General features: G+C 38.8%; 1 protein-coding gene across 1 annotated transcript in view; it reads left to right on the top strand.

Annotated features, from left to right (window-relative positions):
* COBL (cordon-bleu WH2 repeat protein) overlaps positions 1–23790 on the top strand; it is a 165898-nt gene that overhangs the window by 100474 nt on the left and 41634 nt on the right. Inside the window, exons 10-11 of the mRNA XM_065398389.1 lie at positions 5863–5992; positions 9650–9823. Coding sequence (XP_065254461.1) covers positions 5863–5992; positions 9650–9823 — 304 coding nt within the window. The remainder of the gene's footprint in view (positions 1–5862; positions 5993–9649; positions 9824–23790) is intronic.

The raw sequence follows: 23790 nt of genomic DNA on the forward strand, positions 1-23790 counted from the left end.
TTTATTTGTTGCATAACCAGAAACTCACCTAATCATCTCATCAAGCTTTCTTAAAAACGCCACAAAAGCGAAACACAAGTGCTGAGAACAGCAAAATAATCTATTGCACTCAGTAAGGGGCTCTTATAACAAAGTTTGGATGGGAAATTACTTCAGATAATATTGTTAAGGCTTGATTTCTTTATAAAAGAAGCAGCCAGCCATAACAAATTATTTTCAAGTTCTATTGTTTTGGTATATACGATTGCGAAAAAGAAACACAATGTTCTTTGTGTTTTTTGCCATTTATGTTTAGCCTCCTAGATAGATTTACCAAGGTTGACATTAAAGAACCACTTCCAACAATTTTTATGACCCAGTCTTGAACTAGACACTCTTTACATACGTAAAGCATTGCTAGTTTTAAACAAGCTTTTCATCTTCTTTATGATGTGTTTGTGAGTACATCGCACTTAGCCAACAGGATAAGAGAAGCAATATTTTTGTGTAGTTGACTAAGCCTTCATTATTGAAGTGGTTGGTGCATTTGATATTTTTTTTCCTTTTTCTGTAATATTCAGGTTGTTTGTGTCTCTACACATCTATCTAAGCTCAGTCCTGAAAGCAAGTATCGCTGGTAAATAAGTATGCAAGCTGAAAATAAGCTGTTATCTGCAGAGGATTCTTTCCTCTTGGTAGAGTAGGAAGTAATACATCTTTGAGGAATTTGACGCACCAAGCTAATGCCTTTCACATGCGAGTTCTTATTCACCAAGTGCCAAAGGATCTTTATCATTTACAGAGGAAAATTCTGTTATGCTACTCTCCCCTTTGGTTCTCAAGACTTCTAGTCTTTTATCTCTCTTCCACCAGTCTGCCCAGTTTTCTCCAAAGCAGTGGAAATGGCTGCTTTGCCTGCGGGAACGCAGAGTGAACATGGAAGCTGTTACATGCCGGTAGACCATCCTGTGGAATAGGTGATGATTAAAAATGATCCCAAACAGAAACCCTGCATCCAACCACCCTCAGATGTTGAGAAAGTTTAAATCCATATCCTGCCTTCCTGGTTATCTTCATAATGGCCAAGCCGAGTCCTCAGATCCAAACCTTACTGAATTTGGGGACATTTCAGATTCAGATTTGAATTTCAGGTCTCAGCCCCACCTTTAATTTTGACCCTTTTTTGTAAGATATTATCCTGAAAGTTGGAGTTACAGAGATCATTTATTTTCTCTTAGCAGTGATCTAAAATGCCATAATGAATAAAGTAACTTATTTCCTTCGAAATGCCTGATTGCTGCTTAATTCCTCTACAAACACAACAGACATGGACAAGAAAATGTAACATTAGTGGTCCTCCGTCTAGCTCCTCCTTCAGCAAAACAAAAGCATGTTGAGCATACTAGAGTGGACACAGAGTTTCCCACATTCAATTAAAGATTGGACTGTCTGCTGTACGTTAGCCTCTTCAAAACCATCAGATATATTGGCTTATAGGGACTTTCTTTGAGATTGGCCTTTTATTGAATTTCTATCAATTGCAGTCAGTTCATGACAAAGAAGATAAGAAATGAGCTCTTTAGAGACAGGTTCTAACCTCAGTGACCCCTGTGTAAATCTGGAATAACTCCATCGATTTTCAAAAGTGACAAGTGAATTTTGCTGCCTCTGTTTTTGGATGCCCAACTTGACACCTCTAAGTGCTGAGTGTCTCTATAAATCAGACCACTTTCAAGTGTCCAGCATTAGGCACCCAAAAATTGAGTCCTCAAAATAACTAGTCACTTTTGAAAATCTTGGCCTCTAATTATAGCTAACTTCACCGTAGCTTAAACTTTACATAGAAGTGTATATATGCACATATATTTACTGTATGTAATATAATGGAGTTACTGGTAAATATAAGTCCCAGGCAATATATGTTTCAAATTTACCACTCTCTATTATGGTTATGTTCTTTCCTATGATGATACAGCTGTAACTTGAAGTCTGAACGTTTGCTTTGTAAAAATGTCAACCACCTACTTAGCACTTTGAGATCGTTGGATGAATAGTGCTAATGTGGTAAATGTACCTCAACTGTAACTCAGTTGACATTAGTGCAAAGAGATGGTAAATTTGCCACTGTAAGTGCAAGAATTTATTTTTAACTTATTTTATTTTTTGTTTTATCTTGATGCATTGTCACTTTTCTGTTTTGATGATGGAAATTGCCTTGTATTGGGAGGTGCCATGCTGGACGCTCTGAATTTGAGGGCTGCAGAATAGCAGATGTTGAAAAAGATACAGTAGCCACTTTAGCAGTAACACCAGTTAGTTTAGGGCCTTCTTATTCCACCAAAATTCCAACCTATATTTTCCAATCTAGGGTACATTTACTGTGATGCCTCACAGCCACTCATTACAACTCTTCTAGATCCTGTCTGTTTCTATTTGTCATGAAATAGCTATTTGTCAACTGAATGCAAGTCAGGCGCACTGTGCATACAGGGTATAATACTCTCCAAATAAAGGACCACTGCTCACAGTCATGTGCCCTCACACCCACACAGTGCAATAGTTATTAACTCTGTTTTTTATTTTGTGTAGAATTGTGTAGAGTTCAAAATAGCTTCATCAACTGTAAATTAATTTCTTATGAATACAGAAGAAAACTAGCCTACTGCACCTACGTATTCATTCAACAAATTACCTTGGTGGCAAGTAACCTGTATTTGGAACCAGTTTCAAGCTTCAGCAACAGTTTTACATTCAAATGCTGAGTTGATAGAGCACAGAGTTTTCTCTAAAATATGTATACCTTTTGCTTATTTCCAATACTTGATTCTTTTAAAAGTATTATTCATTTACCTCCCAGGTAGAGAGAAATATTTGCCTCTGTTTTATTAATAATGTAGTATTGGTAGACAGAGCCCTTTATAAGCTAGGACTTCACTACTTCTGTGATAACCAGTCACTGGCTGGCAGTAACGTTGGAGTAGGGTGGTCTCTCACTGCCCAGGTTCAGTTAGGTTGGGACCAAGGACAGGAGTTCTCTGGCTCAGGATCTTTGGTGGTGGTGATTTCTTTATGCAGTGGTAGCATTCCAGGTGGAACTGTACAAACTATCAGGAAAAAATGGTGCTTCTCTGAAATAGTTCACAATATAAAAAGACTAAAAGAAATTGAAGGTGGGACATGGGGATAAAACACATGTGCAAAGTGATCAGTGAGTTGACAGGCAAAATGCAAACTTCTTATTAGTTCCAAGTTTAAAATTTTTGTAAATCAATCAGTCAATCTAGTTTATATCTAATATATCTAATTTATATAACAATGTAGTTTGTATCTAATATATCTGTATGTCTGGTATCTATTTGTTTTGGATTTATTTGTGTGGCTCATCACTTAACTGCTGCCTAGTAGGCAATTTATTACTAATTTTCTCATAAAAATGTAGTATTTAATAAATGCATGGCTTCCAAATATTTCCTTGATGTAATTATCTATACTATCAAATTGTGAACAAAAACCCCAGCAGTTTATTTCTCAGCAGAGCTTATGGCAATCATCCAAAAACTGGGGTTGTGTTCAGAACACTGGGGAAATAAAAATGACACCTTCTCTCACTCCTCATTCAATAGATGTGTCTAAGCTCTGATTCATACATCATCATCAAAATTGCTAGTTCAATTCTAACTGAAGAATCTTCATTTTTGCTGATGTTCCAAGAAGCTGGAGCCCAGCACCATTTTCACATTTTAGGCTGAGTTGAGGCACCAGCAGTTAGGAAAACTGGGCCCTATTCATCATTGCCCTATGGCCCTTTTAACATCTCCTGGCATGTCTTTCATTACACCCAGATGTAGAACTTGCTTTGTCAGCACCTCCTCCACCACAGCCCTAGTCACAAAGAGTGTTCCAGGAAAAGCTCCTTTTTACTTTAATGTGTTGTCTTCCCCTCCCTCTCCTTCTCCCTCCCCACCCCTCAAAAAAAGAGTAGGAACTAAGGTCCCAGTTCAACAAAGTACTTAACTACATGCTTAACTTTAAACATGAGCTCGGACGCTTTGCTGAATTGGGCCCTAAGGTCTGCAGAGTTTGGCTCACAGATTTTTAAATATAGTTTAAAAAAACCCACTCTGATTCCCATTGCGTAACAGCATTTGCTATTATGCAGAACCTTCTAAACTATGCAATTTGTTACCAGTCTTCACTGGCTTATATAAACTTTTCTTAGCATCTAGAAACCAGATTTAAATATGGTAGACAAGGGGGGAAATGTAAAATTTCTTGAACTTTAAAATTAATAGAGCATAGTGTTCCACTGCAATAAAGTTGCTGGAGGGATCAGGAAAATGATCCCCAGACAAAGTACTAATGTAGAGAAACTTTTTCCTTCTACTAATTTTCCATGCACTATTCCTGGGGCTGGTCTTTCCAGACACCAAAGCTTGTGTTGTTAGGAGATGTTTTCGCTAGCATTTATTTGTCTGGTTGCACCTGTGTGGAGATTTCATATTTTTACCACGTGATCTTTACCATAAAGTACAGTAATGATTGAACTGACATGGAAGTATTTTGCTGGCACTGTGGAACAAGATTGGTTTAAATCGGGTACTACTCTTTCGTAGACCTTGTTAGGGACTCAGTCATGTATCCCAGATATTGTCAGGATGCACTGAATGCTTATGAAAGATGCTTTCACATGCGATTGCTCAGCTGAAACTTTGATAGTAGCCTTTAGCATTGTGAAGATATTGTTTGCTGTATTGTCATCCTCCACAATAAATATATGTGTTCATTAATGCTTCTGGAAAAAATATAACCTTCCCGACCCCCCACCCCCGCCTCCGCATGTTTGGTAGTTTCTGCTCAGTAGAGTTTCAGGACAGGAATACCACCTGTATTGCAAGTGATGATGGAGGTGCATAGGCAGAGCTGCATGTATGGGAGGCTTCCACAGCTGCTGTCTATATTAAGTTTGTCTCAGACTCGTGCTATTAGTACCTCACAAACACTCTGTTCACTTAAAGCTTCAAAATGGAGGACATATAACAGCCTAACCTGTTTCCAGTAAATTTTTTTCAGGGTCATCAATAACATAGAGCCATGCACACACACAACCGTATTCCAATAAACTGCAGAAAACATTGTGCCATCCAACAACACTCTAGTCACTTGTGTTAATTGTTTTTTTGTAAAAGGATCTAGTAAGCTTTTAAGTCATGACTGATGAACTTCAGCATTTTGCCTTTATTTGAAGCCTCAGCACCTCATACAGCCAAATCTTCAAAAGCTCGCTTGAAAAGTACAACAGTCCAACATAGGCACTTGGCCACATAACGCAGGACTTGTGGGTCTGATTCCTTTCCTACTTATACCAGTGTAATTCCATTTGTTTCACTGGGATTGCTCCCGATTTACACTAGTGTGAGAAGAAAATCAGGGAAATGAGAGCTAATCAGGCCCTACATGAACAACGTTGAGTAGTTAGCCATAATCCAAAGGCTATAGACACCAATAGAAAGATGTCAGTGAGCTTTGGATTGGGTATTTTATTCACACACCTTTCAGGAGCATGCATCTCAGAATATTTGGCCCACTAATTCCCAAGATCAACAAATACACATACTTGTACACCCGCCTTTCACTTTTGCAGACTGGAACTCCTTCTCCTACTGAGTCGCTGTATCATCCCTTCTCTTCCAATCTTACCTTATAATGTCCCTTTTAGTTTAGGACTGACTTTCATTACAAAGCATCATGGCGATATTCTGAGCTGAAGTACATTTATGTAAGAAACAAATTCTGTGACCTGCTGTACATTTCTGTTACTGATAATGCAGGAAACCTAAAATTACATCCTTCACCATGTGGATTTTTCCATTTGTGTTTTGCTAGATTCCACAAGGGGCATCACAGAATGATTTACAGAAAAAAAAGAGACGTGCCCCTCCACCACCGACTCCTCCTGTTCCTGTCATGCCAAACAGAACAGAAGAAAAGGAAGACAAGAGGAAGAGCACAGTGGGTAAGCGCTTCTCGTCTCTTCTTCCTCGAATCCAATGCATGTGCTTTATGTGGCACTGCTTGCTGTTTGAAGATTCCCTAAAATGGCCCCTTGCATTGGAAACTATGTAATCTTGAAAAATATTTATCCTAAAGAATGAAAGTCTGGTAATTAAGTGTTTGAGGTTCACAGAGTTTTGAAAGGTGAATAATATTGCTTGAGTGAGTAGAATGTTTTTGCATGGCACTTAAAGGTGCTTTGGAAAATCCCACTCCGCTTTTGCTCAACTCTCCTCCCATTGAAGTCAGTTTCATCATTGAGTTAAATGGAAACAGAGTTAGGCCAACACTATGCCCTTCTGAAGATGACCTCCCTGCCCATTCCCCTGCCCCAGTTGAATGGAGTTTGGACCCAAGGAGCGACTTCTATGGAGAGAGGGAGATTCTCAGCTGATGTAAATTGACATACCACCAAAAAAATTTTTTTTGCCAGAAGCTGGGAATGGGCGACAGGTAATGTATCACTTGGTGATTACCTGTTCTGTTCATTCCCTCTGGGGCACCTGGCACTGGCCACTGTCGGAAGACAGGATACTGAGCTAGATGGACCTTTGGTCTGACCCAGTATGGCTGTTCTTATGTTCTTACACTTCAGTTGTTATAGCTCCATTCTCTTCAATGCACCTATGACAATTTGCACCAGCTGAAGGTCTCTCCCACTGTTTTCAAAGCCATCGCCCTTGCTGCTGTTGAATACACTTTTTCCCTTGTCCCATGATGGTTTTACGTCAGTGGAGTATGTTCCATAAAGTTTTGTTCTTGTCTTCGGTCCTGTTTGAGATGAATCTGCATTAATAGAGTCTTTAGCTAATCAGTGCAAGAAAAGAACGGATAGGTTCTGCAATAAATTTCATACATACCTCAAGAAAATAAAGAAAATTATAGTTTTCAGTTTTATGCAATATAACTCATTTACTCACACACAGATAGAAAGCGAGACTGAGAAAAAGCCCTCCAGATATTTCAGGTCACTGGGAGTTTTGTCTGTGTGAGGACTGCAAGATTATTCCCTTAGATAAGAAACTGATTTCTGAAAGATATGAGTTAATAACCCCTCGCATTGGAACTCATTATCCAGTACATTAAGGGAATCATTTAAAATGTGCTACAGTAGACTTGGTACACTCCAGGTTGCACCTTCGACCTCAGCATTTTCACATAGCACTGAAGACTGCATATATGATACCATAAATGAACACCCTGTCATGTATAATTGCTAACATTACAAATGCTTCACACTTTAGAAAGAAACCTCTTAGCTTTGTTTCAACATTTATTTTCAGTAAATGCCTCACATTTAATGCGTCAGCATTTATGTAGCAGCAGGAGTCCATTATCCTGTAACATATTTGACTCCATTGACATCTCTTATTTAAACTCTCAAAGGAGAATGCTATCGCTGTGCAATATAACACAATCATTTTCAGAAAATTGGCTGCCTGTTAACTATTGCGGATGTCACAATCTGTCGTTCCCAATGCCTCCCCTTGAAAACCACAAGTCATTACTGATAACATTTGGTGTTTTAACTTGATGTTAATGTTAACTTTATTTTATGTCACTGCTTGAAAGGTCACAAATGAAATAAAACAGAACAGACCCGCTCATTTCTATCCACAGCTATATAGATGGGTGTCTTTTGGCCAGACCCTTAGTTGTTGTAAATCGGCACAGCTCAATTGACTTTACTGGAGCTTTGCTGATTTAAGGATATGTCGCATAATAATCCCCTATATATTTTTCATTTTCTGCTGCAGTCTTAGATTAATATAATTATAGACACACAATGTTATAATGAGGGAAGCTTGGTAAAACAGCTTCTCTTTGGGGCGCTAACTATGAAACCATGAGACAGCACAGATGTGTCAGGAAGCAAAAAGGAAGGAGCTAACAAAGCAAGACTGTATAGAGAAAAATTGCTACAGGAAATAGACAGCAGCGTGATGGGGCAGATTAAAATACCTCCTCCCACCCTGACCATACTAATCGGAATGTAAAAATCATGGAAAAAACACTCTTAAACTGGCAAACGGGTCAGATCAAATATTTAACACCAAGTCACTTTTACTGACCCCAAAGTGCTGTGCCTAATTCTCTTAAAGCAGTCAAAAACGTCACTGGGGTTCAGCATACTTATGGGCATTAAATTGTTCCTTGAACCTTTATCAGCTGGATGTAGCCTATGAAAACCCTATTCAGTTAAATCTTTTCCAACCTTCTTGCTCCCACTACATTGCTGCACTAATGCATGCAAGACCATGCTTTGAAGGCCTTGTAAGAAGAAGTCTAAAGATTTATCCATCCCACAGTGCCAAAATTAAATCCTTTGGGGAGGGTTGGGTGCAGTTGGCTGATTGATAGCTCAGAGCTATTCCTAGTGGTTCAATAATTCCACTTAAGGTTTGGTTAAGCTGGAGCCTTCCCATAAACACAGAAGAAAGTTTGAGATACGGTCAGAAGGCACAGGGGCCTGCTGGATTTCAAGAGAATGTCAGTGGTAGCCGAGTATGACTCCAGCACTATCACAAATGGAGAACATGTTCTCCAGACCTATGGATTATCACATGTCTCTTTGTCTTACTCCAAAAGAAGAGAGAGATCTGGCTTCTATCAAGACCAAACATCTCCAAGGTTTACCTACCATCAACTGCAATCAGGGTGTGACACTGCTGATATTTATTAATATGTTTAATAATGTAAAGGACACCCATTTATCCCATTTAGTATGCATGATACTAAATTAAGTACTGTTCTGAGGCTCTAAGCATTTCCGACACAGGTTGGAAACGCCATCATACAAACAGCAACAAAACCAGCAGCCTCTGCCCACTGTCACAGCCAAAAAGAAAAAAGTATAAAAAGAAAATGAAAGCCCAAATAGCACATCCATTCTGAAATACCAACTTTCACCATTCCCCTACCTCCTCAAAGAGTGAGGGAAATGGTTTTGCATAGTATCCTATAGGTCAACAGATGTGGGCTGTGTCAGACCAAGGGACCAAGAGACCCTGGGGGTTTTCGCCTTCCTCTGCAGCATGGGGCATGGGTCACTTGCAGGTTTAAACTAGTGTAAATGGTGGATTCTCTGTAACTTGAAGTCTTTAAATCATGATTTGAGGAGTTCAGTAACTCAGCCAGAGGTTAGGGGTCTATTACAGGAGTGGGTGGGTGAGGTTCTGTGGGTCTGCAGTGTGCAGGAGGTCAGACTAGATGATCATGATGGTCCCTTCTGACTTTAAAGTCTATGTGTCTAAGGGAGAAACAAATTTAAAAAAACCCCACCTTCAGGAAGATATTTTCTGTATAGTGTTTTTAAATTAGTGTGTTTTACTATCTGCCAAAACAGCAATTGAGATTTATGCTGATTGATGTGTATAGATTGTGACATACATGTATATATTGGGCCTGATTCTTATCTCGTGTAGCTAAATTTAACACCAGCATATATCTGTCAACTTTCTCCTGGTTTACATTGGTGTGAGTGAGAGCAGAATCAGACCCAGACAGAGTGGATGGTTGGGGGGGAGCAGGTGAATACACACACTTCTGTGTGTTTTAAAAGAAACATACAAATAATTGACTTGACAATAAAGTAACTAGCTAATTGATCCTCCTGTAGGTAATGGACGACAGGTGCCACAAAAGCCTCCTAGAGGCAACACACGTGGTCCACCCCAGTTAGTGATTCCCCCACCCCCACCTTACCCTCCTCCTGATACAGACATTATGGATCCAACTGACTATTACAGTGAAGCACCAGATGTTACAGCACCAACAAACCTGGTACCTAAACGTATGTTTAAACATCAATGTATTTGCTTTTCGTTTCTTTTAGCGGTTACTGTCAAGGATAGCTTTTCCAGATTTTCCTCTCTGTTCTCCAGACATACATGTTTTTCTTTTCCAGCCTCTTCTTTAGAAATGCTCAATGCATTATATCCATATGATTAATTAATATGAGGTGAATGAAACATTTGCTTATAGATAATATTGCTACAGCTGCTTAGCTCTTATATGGAGATGTGTAAATATGACTATCAAAACATGCAGTTTCATGCATTTCAAAGTAGAAATGTGTGGTTTAGTATTCGATTTGTTTCTGCATAAGCATTCTCCCCCTCCATCCAAAGACATATAGGTGCAATAAACTATTGAGCAACCACTGTAATCTATCAGACTAGTATTTCCCAAGCTTTTGCAAGCTGAAATCCCCTTTCAAGAAAATCAATCACACTCACCATGTACAGTTAAAGGCCTACTCATCTTAATATGTATATTTTCCATGCCCACCTGGCTAGCCCTGGGTGCACTCTCTCCCTTGGGAAATCTTATCAGACAATGCAATGTGATAGTTGTGGCATTCTTCCTTATTTGTGTGAAACATGGTTGTATTTTCAGAGTTATCATATAGACTTGACTGTTTTCAAATCTTGGTACATGATCTAAGACTCAGATCCTGCAAATGACTCCACATGGGTAAGCCCCCCTTCACACACACACACACACACACACACACACACACACACACACACACGAAAGTCAGCAGGGTTCTACACAGGGGCAAGGTCCTCTCAGGTGCAATAACTTGCAGCATCAGAGCCTATTTGGTAACCACATGAAGGGTAGTGTATCTCTGCTAATCCCACTGAGATCCTTCTCTGGGAAGCTTTCATTGCAAAGATTATACTCTAAGTAGCTCTCCACCTAGGGTTGCCAATTTTGGTTGGACGTATTCCTGGAGATTTAATCACATGACATAATCTTTAATTAAAGATTAATCTTTAATTCCTGGAGGGCCAATCCTGGAGGGCTGGCAACCCTATCTCCACCTAATGTATAAATGTTGGGTGGGGGTTGTTGCCCACTAGCTAAACCCAATGCATTATTGTTTAAATCTTAGGTAAAGAGATGTAGAATGTCAAGTTTTATAAAGGAGGGGAGGAGGAAAAAGTCTTTATGTCAAGGAGTTCTGCTACTAGAAAACACAACTGTTAATGTGGATTAACCTATTTTATTCCTACCAATGTAGGAACAAAATTCTTGTTGTAATTTGATTTTTGGTTCGATACCATCGGCTTGTACACAGTGGTTCTCTTCTTAAAGATCTGTTCTGGACTTGTTTTAATCAATATTTGTGCTTCAACTGACTTCCTATCATTACGATATTTTGCAATGCTCCTCTGCTCCACTCTGGCAATCAAATGCATTTTAATCAATTCTCCTCTGATTTTTATCCACCGGATCATTTGTTCTTAAACAAATGTGATATCCCAGCTAAATGCCTTTGATTTAAGCTTTTACATGGAAACATTACATGAGCTTTTAGTATCCTCAGCTCATCCAAATCAAGGAAGCAGAGCTTAGTACATCTTTTAAGGACTCTTATTCAATATTGGACCTGGGCAAATCTGCACCTATTGCACCTTCATATTTATACTCTGTACTCCCCTAGAAATATACATATACATACTTTATATGCTCTTGATCAATTTCTGCAGTTCCCGCACAACTTTATCACTGGGGAGAGAAAAGGAGAAAGAAAGCACCACGTTGCTTAGTGTTCACTAAAAACTGCTATAGGCACTTTATCAGGCACTACATCCCTTTAGTGCACATCTGAAAGTTGCTCAGATGCCACAGTGAAAGATGCAGAATAAGAACCTGAATAGAAGTAAATGGTGATGCCTCGTAGGCCATGCACAACAACACAGATCTCAGCTATTTTACGAGGAAATCCCCTTTTTCTGATGGTGATATCCAATAACTCTGCAAATCTCAACAAATAAACTATCCTCTCTATTGGTGGAGCAGGGAGCGTTTCAGAGCATTGAGTGGGAGGAAGTACATTTCTACTCTGTGCTCCTGCTTTGTCTTCTGATACTGCCACTTCTGAACTCATAAGCAATGGGGTGAATAGGAATTTTGCCATTGACTTCAATGGAGCCAGGATTTCACCCATGCTCTCTTGCCATCCTTTGCTGTGGCTGCCCTGGCATGTTAATAGACACTGCAGCCCAGGGGGGCTTTGCACATGTTGCAAAGATGAAGAATATCAGCGTTTTCCAAAAATGGAAATACTCATTTAAAAGGTCACTAAAAACTGCTATATGTACCAGAGTACTAGGTCCAAATTTTCAAGTGTAGGCATCTAAGTGTAACTTCAGTGAAAGTTATGGGTGCTCAGAGCCTTTGAAGGTCAGGCCACTTTTATTTAAGTGCCTAAAATTAGGCACCGAAGCTTGAGAAAGTTGGCCTTAAAAACAGGAAATGAGAAGATTGGGGGGTTGGGTGGGTTAGAACCACACATGAGTTTGCAATGACGTCCTGTTGCCTGACAATGCTTTGTACACTGCAGATAGGACCTACGCAGACGATTCAAAGAGCGTAGATTTAGATTTAGACAATAAAAGTGTTTTCTCATAAACAATGTGGGAGGAAGAATAAGTTATTGATGCCTGATATTAATGGAAAGTATGTTTGTTTTTAAATGACAAAAGAATTCACGCTGGTGAAGATCATATCGTTCTAATGTTGACCAGACAAATTACCACCTCAATCTGTCTTCTCATGATTGCTGTTTCAGAGCTCAAACTCTGTGATCATTTGTGGCAAGTTACATTGCTATCCCTTATTCTCTGCCACCTCTTTATCAGGCACTACATCCCTTTCTTCATTCCCCCCGCCAACCAGACAGTTGTCCCATTGTGCTCCAAGAAGCCTATATTGAAGAATAGCCATTTCATAGGCGTTAGATGGGGGTTGGGGGAAATCGCTCTTCACAGTTTCCTAAACTTATGTGAAGCGTAAGTCATTCATGAATAGGGCCTTTCGTGAGATATTTGAGCTTTTCTGCCTTAATGGTAAGAGTGTTTTCTGCAAACAACAGTACAATTGTTCTACATGATTTTTGCTTTTTAATCTTATTGTCATTAACTGAGCTTTCTTGTTAATATTTGCACCACTAGACACAGATTATATGTTTTGTATGCATGTCTAAAATGATATATTTGTGGGATCCTTTTTCCTCCCTTAACTTATTAATCAGGTTGTTTTGTGACCTGTTATTCTGAGTTTGGTTGAGTTTTGACTGTAGTTCACAAATGGAGACTCTGTTACATCTGTTGCATGGAGTTTGATTTTGCCCCATAATTTGTATGTTCTTAATGAATGAGCTGTTAACAAGCTATCTATTACGCCATGTAGAGGATGCTGTACTTAGAGCTGATACTACAGTATGTTTTCTTAAAATGGTTTGAAACAGGCCATTTGAATAGCAGCCTTACTCCTGTGTCCTTTATATGGTACCTTTTTATTTTGTCATGTTATGGACCACAAAATAAAAATACAATAGAGAACTAAAAAGTTAGTTTAAAATGGATAAATGTTTCACCTTCTTATTGGGTCAGATCCTGAAATCCATTCTTCCCTCTTACGCAGGCTGGAGTACCAGTGAAGTCAATAAGAGTTTTTACTGAGTAAGGATGATTAATTGATGTAGTAGTAACCCTTCTGCCAGGTGGAGCCAGCAGCAACAAGGGCCGGGTTCAGTATTAAATTTCTAAAATGTAACTATAGGCACCTAGCCCATAAACTGAAATCCTAATTTGACTCAAAACTTGCATTGTATGCAAAAATAAAGTACCGTACAATAGTCAAATATCCTCCATTACCATAACATTTTGGGTTTTTTTTGCAAGCCTATTTTCCAGTTTTATTAGATGGATAACATACTGAGATGTATATTTCTAGCTGACTGGTAATTCAATTCTGTTTGAGGAGAACAGGGAGTTGATAAGGTGCCTCCTTCCTCCCACCCCGTGTGTTGTTTTTTTAATGAAAACCTTGTGTGGCATAGCTCATATAACCATAAATGACAACAGATGTGAGAGTGAACAGTTCTACAAACATCTTCGGCACCTCCATTCAGTAACTTAAAGTGGAGGTATCTGGTATTGTCAGCCTTTAAGGACAGTTTCTAAAGACTGAAGTTTGTTCATTTAAAATAAAAATAACAGGAGACATCCATAGTGGGGAAGCCATCTTTTCATAGATGTAAAGATTCGAGTACATGTTTGAGCTACTCTGTGGGCTGTTTTGCTAGTCACGGAGGTGTTGACATCACACATACATCACAACAGTTGCAAATAATCAATGTCCCAGTTTTTTTTCTCAGCATAGATGCTAAGATTTATGTGAGCATAGAGAGTGAGCTACCCTCTCACTGCTTAGAGGTGGTCCCTAGAATGTAGTTAAGGTGCATTGAAAGGGTAGTGTAGGGAAGCTTGACTGGCCACTCCTCCTGCCATGCCTGTCCTGTGACTAAATAAAGAATTTTGAGCTCCCAAACTGTCAACCTAGCACCTTCCATGGGCATTAAAGTTCACTCCAGGAAAATAGAGGTCACGTGCACCTTGAGCATCTATGCATGTTGTTACATTGACTACAGAGGAATTGAGCCTGCTTTTTCAGTGATGAATTTGGCCCCACGAATCCAGGCTATGATTTTCAAAGGAGCCTATGGGAGTTACGTACCCAAATGCCATTGAATTTCAGTGGGATTTGGCTCTTTTAAAAATCTAACCCTGAAGGTTAGTTTGCATGCTAGCCATTCTTTCATTTTTGCCTTCACTTATGTTTATATGTTTTATCATTTACTTTTTTCCCAACAGTTTATTGTTGTGCATCATTCCCTTCACACACCAAGCACGTCTGACAGAACTTGCCTCATCCTATGACCTTCATACCTCTGACGCCTCCCGTTGCCTCTGCTACCCTGACTCTTCCGTTGCCTTTCTTCCTTCCCTGCTAGAAGAGCTCCTTTTATCTGACTGAAACCTTGGCTTCCTTTCTTTTTGAACTTGCACACCTTCATTTAATTAATATTGATATGTTTGGCTTTGTTTCACACTCATTCATTAAGTGTATTCTCCAGAACTGAACCCTGTGTTATACAGATACGTATCACCATCAAAAAGATTCCCCATTCATATGTCTGTTTCTTTACAAATTATTCTTGTTGCTTTGGGTCAGTATTTAATTTGATTCAGCGTTTCACTTTTTTTTTTCCTTACATGCAACCCTGTTTTACAAATTTATTGAAAAGATTCTAGTATAATTGCTCATTTTTCTATAAGGCTAGGCCTCGCATTCTGCATTTTCCCAAGCATTTTATGTTTTCCCTTATTGCAGCTATTTTGTGCCATCTGAATAGACCTGAAAATGAGCATGGCCTAAAGTCCAAGATTCCTTTCATATCTTGGCCACTGATCAAGTTACTGAGTTAAAAATAGAAACCTTAAAGGTCTGTCGGACCTATAATGGGCCTAAACAGAAAACTGAGGATAAGTACCAAGTACATTAACTCATAGCCTTTACTTTTACTTTTCATACTAATGCTTACTTTGATTAATTTCTTCTTGATTCTACAAACACACTACGGAAACTAAAGTATTTGTCATATTTCTGTAACAAGATTCAAAACATTGTTTGCTCGAGATAAATCTAATTCTGCAGGTCTTCATTTTTCATTTACAAAAAGAATATGCAGATGATTATAGTTAAAATATAAACTGTTGGTAGGATCACACCCACCTAAAACTCTTTGCACTGAGGACACTTGTTCATGCAGACGGCTCCCCAGCACATTTTTTTACTCATTCTGGATCACAACCATGGGTTTTATGAGCTGAAACAGCGCACACACCCAAAACCCTATTCTGCCTTCATAGGTAACAGGTATTTAAGATGTTTGTTATTTAAATGAGTGTGATGCAGAATGTGACTCTTACTTACATCACACAAAATTCTTAGTCTACCCTGAGCAAAATCATATGCCTTTTGGATCCTTTCCATGTATGCAAAAAGAGGAGAAAGAAAGCAGAGTATTCCTACAAAGAGAGTGGAATATGATGAGAAAGAGTTTTGACAGGTCTTAAGGATAAGGTGAATATTATGTGTGCAGTTATACCTGTTTTAAGAACCCACTCAAGGAATCAACACATACTGCAGAGTCTTCTAAAAAAAAAAAACAGAGCAAAATTTTACTCAATATATTGTAAGGTACTTTGGGGAAGTCTCTTAAGAAAAGAGGCTTTTGTGCAGGTTTCATTGTAATTCTCCTTTCTTTAAAACTTTGTAAATGTTCACAAAATGTTGGGCTAATCAGTCTCTGTTACTGCAGTTTTACATTAAAATCCCTGGAGTTCCACTGGTATAAAACCAGAGTAATGCAGTCGTGAGGTGTGCCTGGTATGTTTTAAGTAGGGTTGGTCAAAAACTTTGCATCAACATTTTTGTTCAATGGAAAATTAGGTTTTCAACTAAAGAAAAAATTTCCTGGAAAGTGTCTGCATTCTTCAAAAAAAAATCAGGGGTTTTTTGGGTTGGAAAATTGGAACCCTGAAAAACAAAAATCTCCGATGGAAGACTTTTGGTTTTTTGACTAAAAGCTTTTCTGTTTCCAGCCAAACTTCCAAAAAACAAAAAGTTTTCAACAGTAAACTAAAAAAGTTTTGGCTAAAAACAAGAATTTAGCCCAGTGTCTTTGAAACATATGACAGCTACTTTGGCCTTTATCTTGAACCATTGATGTTAATGGGAGCTTGCCAGTTGACTTCACTGGGAGCAGGAGCAGGCCCTTTATTCACTAGGGTAGTGTCTTAGGTTAGCATTGATGGAAGTGTACATTGGTTGGTTTTGCTGCCCATATTATTCCATGAGGGCAGTAGAAACATAATGAGAATTACATGGGCAAGCTAATACCAAATTGACTATAAGGACTATTGAATTCCAACAAAGTGTGTTTGTCAGCTCATACTAAGCTGAAGAATGAATGGGAAATGGTGTGGATTTAATTTACTCAGCATTTTGTTTCTCCACCAAATAGGGTTGGCCAGATATTTTCCTTCAGCGCTAAATAATTTGGGATGGTAAAAAGAACTGTTTGAAAATGTAATGACTCATTTGACAGAGGGAGGGGAGAAATATGTGGATAGTTTATAAATCAAAATACAACTCAATTATTTTAATTCCAGTACATATGAAAAGTCAGTGCCAAAATGACCATAGGGAGATGCTTAAATCATGATGGATCCAGTTTTGAGATATGCTAAGTGCCATTCAACTTGTATTGCGTTCAGTAGAGTTGTAGGCATTCATTTCTACTCCAGATTAGGCTTTGGTGAACCACCATAGGAATTGTCCGGTGTTACTGTAACCACCAGAGGGAGCCCATGTTGTCCCTTGGATGCAATAGGTACCTAGTGAAGAAGATAATAAAAAGTTAATTTAAAAAAATGAATATTGAGTTATACCACAATTTCCATGTTTTCAAAATTCCATAACAATCAGAAATAGTTTACTTGGGGGGGAGGGATTCTTTTTCAAAGGTAAAGGAAATAGACTCTTTCTAGATATTGTCTAAATTCTTATAGAGAAACTATGAGAAATATATTTTGTACGTGATGTTACTGTAATGATTATGTCAGGGCACCAAACCCAGATTGCTACCAAGTCTCTCATAGTATTTTTTTGTGTTGTAATGTGTGTATATGTGTGTTACCTATCTGTGTTACTATACATAGGATAGCTAACCAAATTCTGCATTGCCCTGTACTCTAAGTATCGGAGAGGGTGCAAGGGCTTCCCTGTGATCCGCAAGCACAACTGCACAGGAACAGGACAGGTTTTCAGCCTAGTGTTCAAGAGAGTTGTGATACATGATGATGTGCTGTGGTGGAAAGATTTTTATCAGCATGAGTTTTGCAGAACTTTTCAAATGTCTTTAGAGATTATTTTAGTATCCCTCCACTTGTAAAAGCTGGTGTCTTTGTTACTAGAGAGAGTAATTAACCACTGGAACAGTTACCAAGGGTTGTGGTGGATTCTCCATCATCAATTTTTAGTTTTTAAATTAAATTGGTTGTTTTTTTCCTAAAAGATAGATTCTAGTTCAAAGAGGAATTAATTCAGGGAAGTTCTATAGCCTGTGTTACGCAAGAGGTCAGATAGGATCATCACAGTGATCCCATCTGGCTTTATATTTTATGAATCTGTGAACCCTCAGTCCATTTGCTCAAGGATCAAAGGAAGAGAAAAAAGTAACAGGTTTTATAAACCACTAAAATATATTTTATACATAATAATGTCATAGTTTTAAGGTCCATTCTCTTAGACCTTTCTAAAGATTGAAATGATAGCTGTGTTTCCCTTTGAGAAGCTAGAGATTATCCCTTTTCAGTGGTAGGGCTACAAGATACCAATACTTACATTCATTATATTATTATGTGTAGAAAAGCTATCTCCAGTCCAGAACTGAGTCTGGGCCTCAAGCAGGTATAATTTGGGGAGAAAATTCCAATTTCGTATTTGCAAGAAGAAGGAGGAAACCTCTCTGGTAGATTGATACTTGATTTTATTTATTTTGGCAACTGTTTGAAGCTGGTCATGGGTTTGGAAAGTTAGAATAAGTACCAGAGGAGCTGGACTACTGGGTGTGTGATCCAGTCCTAGTTTGTGATAAATTGCACAGGCCTATGATATATTTATTTATGTAACATATGCCCGTGCCCTTTATCATATGCCTATCACCTCCCCATATATGGGGAGCGCGGTGAGAATGTAAAATTAAATCTGTGGGCCTGATTCTGATGTGCCCATTAATTACATTGACACCTGCTCTTCATAGATTCCAAGGTCAGAAGGAACCATTGTAATCATTTAGTCTGACCTCCTGTATTAACACAGGCCATAGAACTTCCCCACAATAATTCCTAGAGCATTTATTTTAGAAAAACTGGCAGTCTTGATTTAAAAATTACCAGTGATGGAGAATCCACCATGACCTTTGGTAAATTGTTCCAGTGGTTAATTTACCCTCACTGTCAAAAATGTACACCTTATTTCCAGTCTGAATTTGTCGAGCTTCAGCTTCCAGCCATTGAATCGTGGTATGCCTTTCTCTGCTAGATTGAAGAGCTCATTAAGGACCCTTTACACTGCCAAAGCAGTATAAAAGGGCCTTAGTGTAAATGGGAATCAGTCCCTGTGTGTGTGTATATAAGACAGTAGTGCTCCCTTTCTAACTTGGCTTCAGATCACTGCCATGACTCTCAACGTATATTTAGTACATGCAATAGGTACCATTTAACTTTCCATACTAAAATACATGTTATTTTAAAAGATAGAACATAACTTATTCCATGTTGTTACTACTGTTTTCTAAGCTTATCACAAAGCTGTGAACTCCCCACTCCAGGACAGAGAGCCAAACCTACTGCCACAGTTTACCCACTTCCTATGCAAATGTCTCATATAGCAGAGCAAGAACACCTGTCTGGCTACATAAATCCACCATTGAAAATTACAACTCGTGACATAATTTGGTATTGGAGAAACACTATACAAGAAAATATGCACAATACCCTTCCTATTCCAGTAACCTCTCTAAAAACTGGGGTTAGTGTACACATCCCCCACTCACTGTTTGGAAGATATTGTCCTCTGTCTTTATATCCACAACCCAGGAGAGATTGCTTTACCACTTGCTTTCAGTATACTCTGCTGATATAATAAGGGGAATGATCCTACAATGTCAGTGGGTGTTGAAAGTGCTTAGCATCAGGCCCATAACAATACTTAAGTCCATACAGAACTTTACATCTTTGAAGTATGCACAAACACTAATGAATCCCCTATAGCACTCTGATGCACCTTGAATGTAAAAGATGACATAGCAACCTATCCTGTTCTAAATACACTCATCCAGTCAGCAGTTCCTAAAATTTGATCACAAATCCTTTCACTTTCCCACAGTTTAAGAAAATTCTGCAGAGAATGAAACACTTAGGAAAAAAGCCACCCTTCCTAATGGCCCCTGTATAGTCCATTATTTGTACATCTGTTCCACTACTATGGCATTAAAGATAATAGATATAACTCTGGAGGATCTGGGTCAAAATCAGCCCTGGCATAAGAGGGCACAATTCCGTTGTACTCTGTGAAATTTTGCATGCTTTTGCCAAAACTGATTTTAACTCTTTGACTCTGGCTGTGTGATTAATTTATGAAGTGTGGAACAAACGTACATTTCACACTTTCCAGCCTAACTGGAAGCAGGAAGTACCAGGACTCTTTCATGGAACTCTGTTCTTGTGAGATTTTCAGCCCAGTCCCACACACACAAGGACAATGCGGCTAAAGTTGTATGAGTGCTTATCCTATGAACTGAACTCTCTATTTTTAAGGCTTGCCCCTCCCTTCTCAAAATAAGGAAAATGTACCCTTACCTGCCTCCTTAGCAAACCCTTACTGGTTGGAAAGCACTGAAAACATGCCCAATTGCCATCTGAATTTGGAGGCTCTCCTACACACCCAAATATAAACACTCTTGTACTCTGTCACTAGCAGAGCTGCACTGAGCACCTCTCCCATGTTACTTGTGTATGTGTGTATTCTTTTGGAATCTCAAGCTGGATCTGAATTTCAGGGCCTCCTATATCTATAATGGGCCGAACCAAATCCTCAAAGATTTAAAAGGGATCTTGGGAGTGAAGGCTCCCAGTAGTGAGTGGTTGGGAGTTCTCTGATTCTCTGCCTCAGGTAGCTCATTATGCCCATAGCTTAGTGCTTGCCCCTCCTCAGATGCTCACTTCTTATCCTATGTGATAGGACAGACAGCTTCTCTGTCTGTAAATACTGGCTAAAGTGCTCTCTTTCTGTGTTCTTTCTTATTTTTCGTTCTAAAAACTAGAGAATTCTGCCCATGTACATTCACTTCTGGGTTTAGAGTATTGGGGAGCAAGGGACTGAGGTCAGAGGCAGAGACTGCTGTGTCAGCTCCTTTGGGGAATGCAGTAATTGGTTCTTGGCTTGTATTAAGGACATACTTCCCAACCTATTGTACCATAAGCTAAAGGTGGGACATAGTGGAGGGCAAGACCTAAAATGAGGGTTGGATGGACACAACACAAAGAGATGATCATGAGGAGCAGGAGAGCTGTGGCTGGCACAGTCATTTTCCCTTTCATGGTTGCCAGAATAGCTCATTATGAATAGAACTGGTAGAAAAATGGTGTGTGTGAAAACTAAGAAATTGAAAATTTTGAAAAAAATAATTCCACAGGTTTCTAAAAACAATCATTTTTATTTGAAATATGTGATTGAAAAAGTTTGGTTTTGAAAATGTTTAGGTTTTGAGATTTTTTCCTTCTTTCCTTCCTTTTATTCCTTTTCCCCCTTCTTCTATTTTGCCACCAAAAACGGATAAATAAACAAAAGGGAGAAAAAGGGAAAAAATCATTTTGGGATTATAGAAAAATGGAAAATTTTGAGAAAAAAATATTTTTGTCTTATAAAGGCTTTTTTAACCCAAAAAAAATTTGTTGATTGGAAAAAATATTAAACTAACTCTACTTATGAGATATGTGTGTCACAATCAGGACCTGATTGTAGCAAATGTAACAGGTAGTCATCTATTGACATAACTTTAAATCCAAAAACAATATTTTCTTTATTTGAGTTTAGTTTGTGTATGCTGGATGAAATAAAGAGTATGGCCCCTTTGAGAGAGAGAATTCTGGGAGTTTTACTGAATATAAAAGCTAGTAGAATTGCCCCAGGAACAGAGATGCTCTCTGCACCAACATGGTTTACTGAAGCCTCTGAAAAGGCCAGCCTGTGTCACTTCAAGGCCTTATTGAAGGTAGGAACTGGAAGCTTTGGGACAAAATGCAAGAACATATTGATTATTTTGAGCGAGGTATGTTAGGCTTATATTTAAACCCCTTTGGTTTTGGTTCACTAACAGTCCTACAGCCATGTTAAATCAACCATCTGGAGCCATACAGTTCCCTTTTAACAGGGTACTGGTAAAACCTGTCCCACTTACCTCTCAAAAGAGAAAAGCTGCAAGTGTGTTTTCAGAGAAAAACTTAATCCATTGAAAACTATTCAAGATGAGAGTCTGTGAAGAACTAGAGCAATCTGCTGATTAGGCATTGGCCATGTGCATAAAAGAAGCTTGGGGGTAGCTTTCATTTAAGTACCCAAGTTTTCCCAGTGAAAACATTTGGTTAAAAAGAATGCATACGCTGTAATTTGCTTGTTTGCTCCACTCCCTTGTGGACATGCCCAGCTTCTTCTGTACCTGGCAACTTTCCTGTGCTATGTACACCAAAGCTAAAAAATGTGATTCAGATATTCCTCAAATGAAATCACCAATCACATTCACTTTCTCACACTCTCAAAATACTCTCCAGAAAAAGAAATAAAGTAACTTCTCTTCACTTTGATTGTGCATGAAATAAAAATCTGTTTGTAATACACAGCTTTGACAATATGATGTCAATAGCATACATACAATAAGATAGCATGCATACAGTACACATGCCTATGATGTGTTTTCCTTCTGAGTGAATTTAGTACCTGTAGAAAAGTTACCATATTGATTGCACTGGACACTAAAGCCCTCACTCTAAGTACAGCACAGACACTGATAACTAATCACCATCCCACCAGCATGACTAAATCTTCTTCTGAAGGTCACTCTTATTCAGTGCATGGCCTCTTTGCTGAAACTGTAAGCAAGATTTCCAGTCATGAAGGTGAGTTTTATCAGGATCAGTGGATCTCTATGTTCTCCCTAGAGCTCGTAGAGAATTTTCCAACCAAATGGAAAGAAAATAGCTTTTCATCAGGAAAAAAATGGTTTGTAAGTAAAACAGAACCAAAAAATGGCATTTGAAAAGAGAAGGGGAAAGGGAGAAATGGGGGTGTTGGGAGAGAAAGGTATGGGGGGAAAACACTGAAAATGAAATCTTTTTGTTTAAAAAAAACACACAACCAAATGGGTTGGGGGGGTTTGGTATTTTCTCCCTTTCTCTCCCTCTTCTGTTCCTCTGTTCTTGCCCCCCTTTGTCAAACATTTTTCACCAAAATCTTTTTGAAATTCCCCATGGGGTGGGATAGGGGAAATGATTTTTCTCAGCCATCCCTAACCTGGTCTAAGACCACTAGCTCAGTTGCAAGGCTTCATGTCACTAAACCATTTCCTTGAGCCATCCTGTCTTTTATGGGGAAACATGTACACGAAAACCTCAAACTCCAGATATAGCCTTGATCCAGCAAAGCATTCATGAACACTAAATCGGGTGCCACACTGTGTATCACATATGTGATTATTATTTATTTGACTTACAATAGAACCTAGGAGCCCCAGTCATGGACCAGACTCCACTGTGCTAGGTGCTGTACAAACACAACACAAAGACAGACCTTGCCCCAAAGAGCCAACTGTCTAAGTATAGGAGTACTGCAAGATCAGACCCTTACAGTGTATACTGTGCATTAAGATCTACAAGGATCACACACATGCTCAACAAAAAGAATTGCCTTCCCCATATTTAAAATATCCTTATAAATATAATAGCCGAAAATAAACCACTAGCCAAACTACACCTGAAAGTCGGTGGTGCATTGTTCTTTGAACAGGAAAACAAGCCGGCTTGTTTTATCGAAAAGAAGGTCAGTTCACATAAATCAAAAGAGACCAGAGTAGAGCTCAGAGTCTTTAGGCCATGGAGATGTCTGAAAGAATGCATAAAATAGAGCTATATTTGGAAGTTAGCTGTTGAAAATCTTCTATGAGCGTATTTGTTATTGGTGGTTTTAGCTGAGGTACGTGTTTCTGGCCAATAAAGTGAAGTTATTTTGGGTCACCTAACCAATTAGACATGGGGGTTCTATGTGAAACGTTTAATTTTC

The sequence above is a fragment of the Emys orbicularis genome, chromosome 2 (genome assembly GCF_028017835.1).
Source record: "Emys orbicularis isolate rEmyOrb1 chromosome 2, rEmyOrb1.hap1, whole genome shotgun sequence".
NCBI lineage: Eukaryota > Metazoa > Chordata > Testudines > Emydidae > Emys > Emys orbicularis.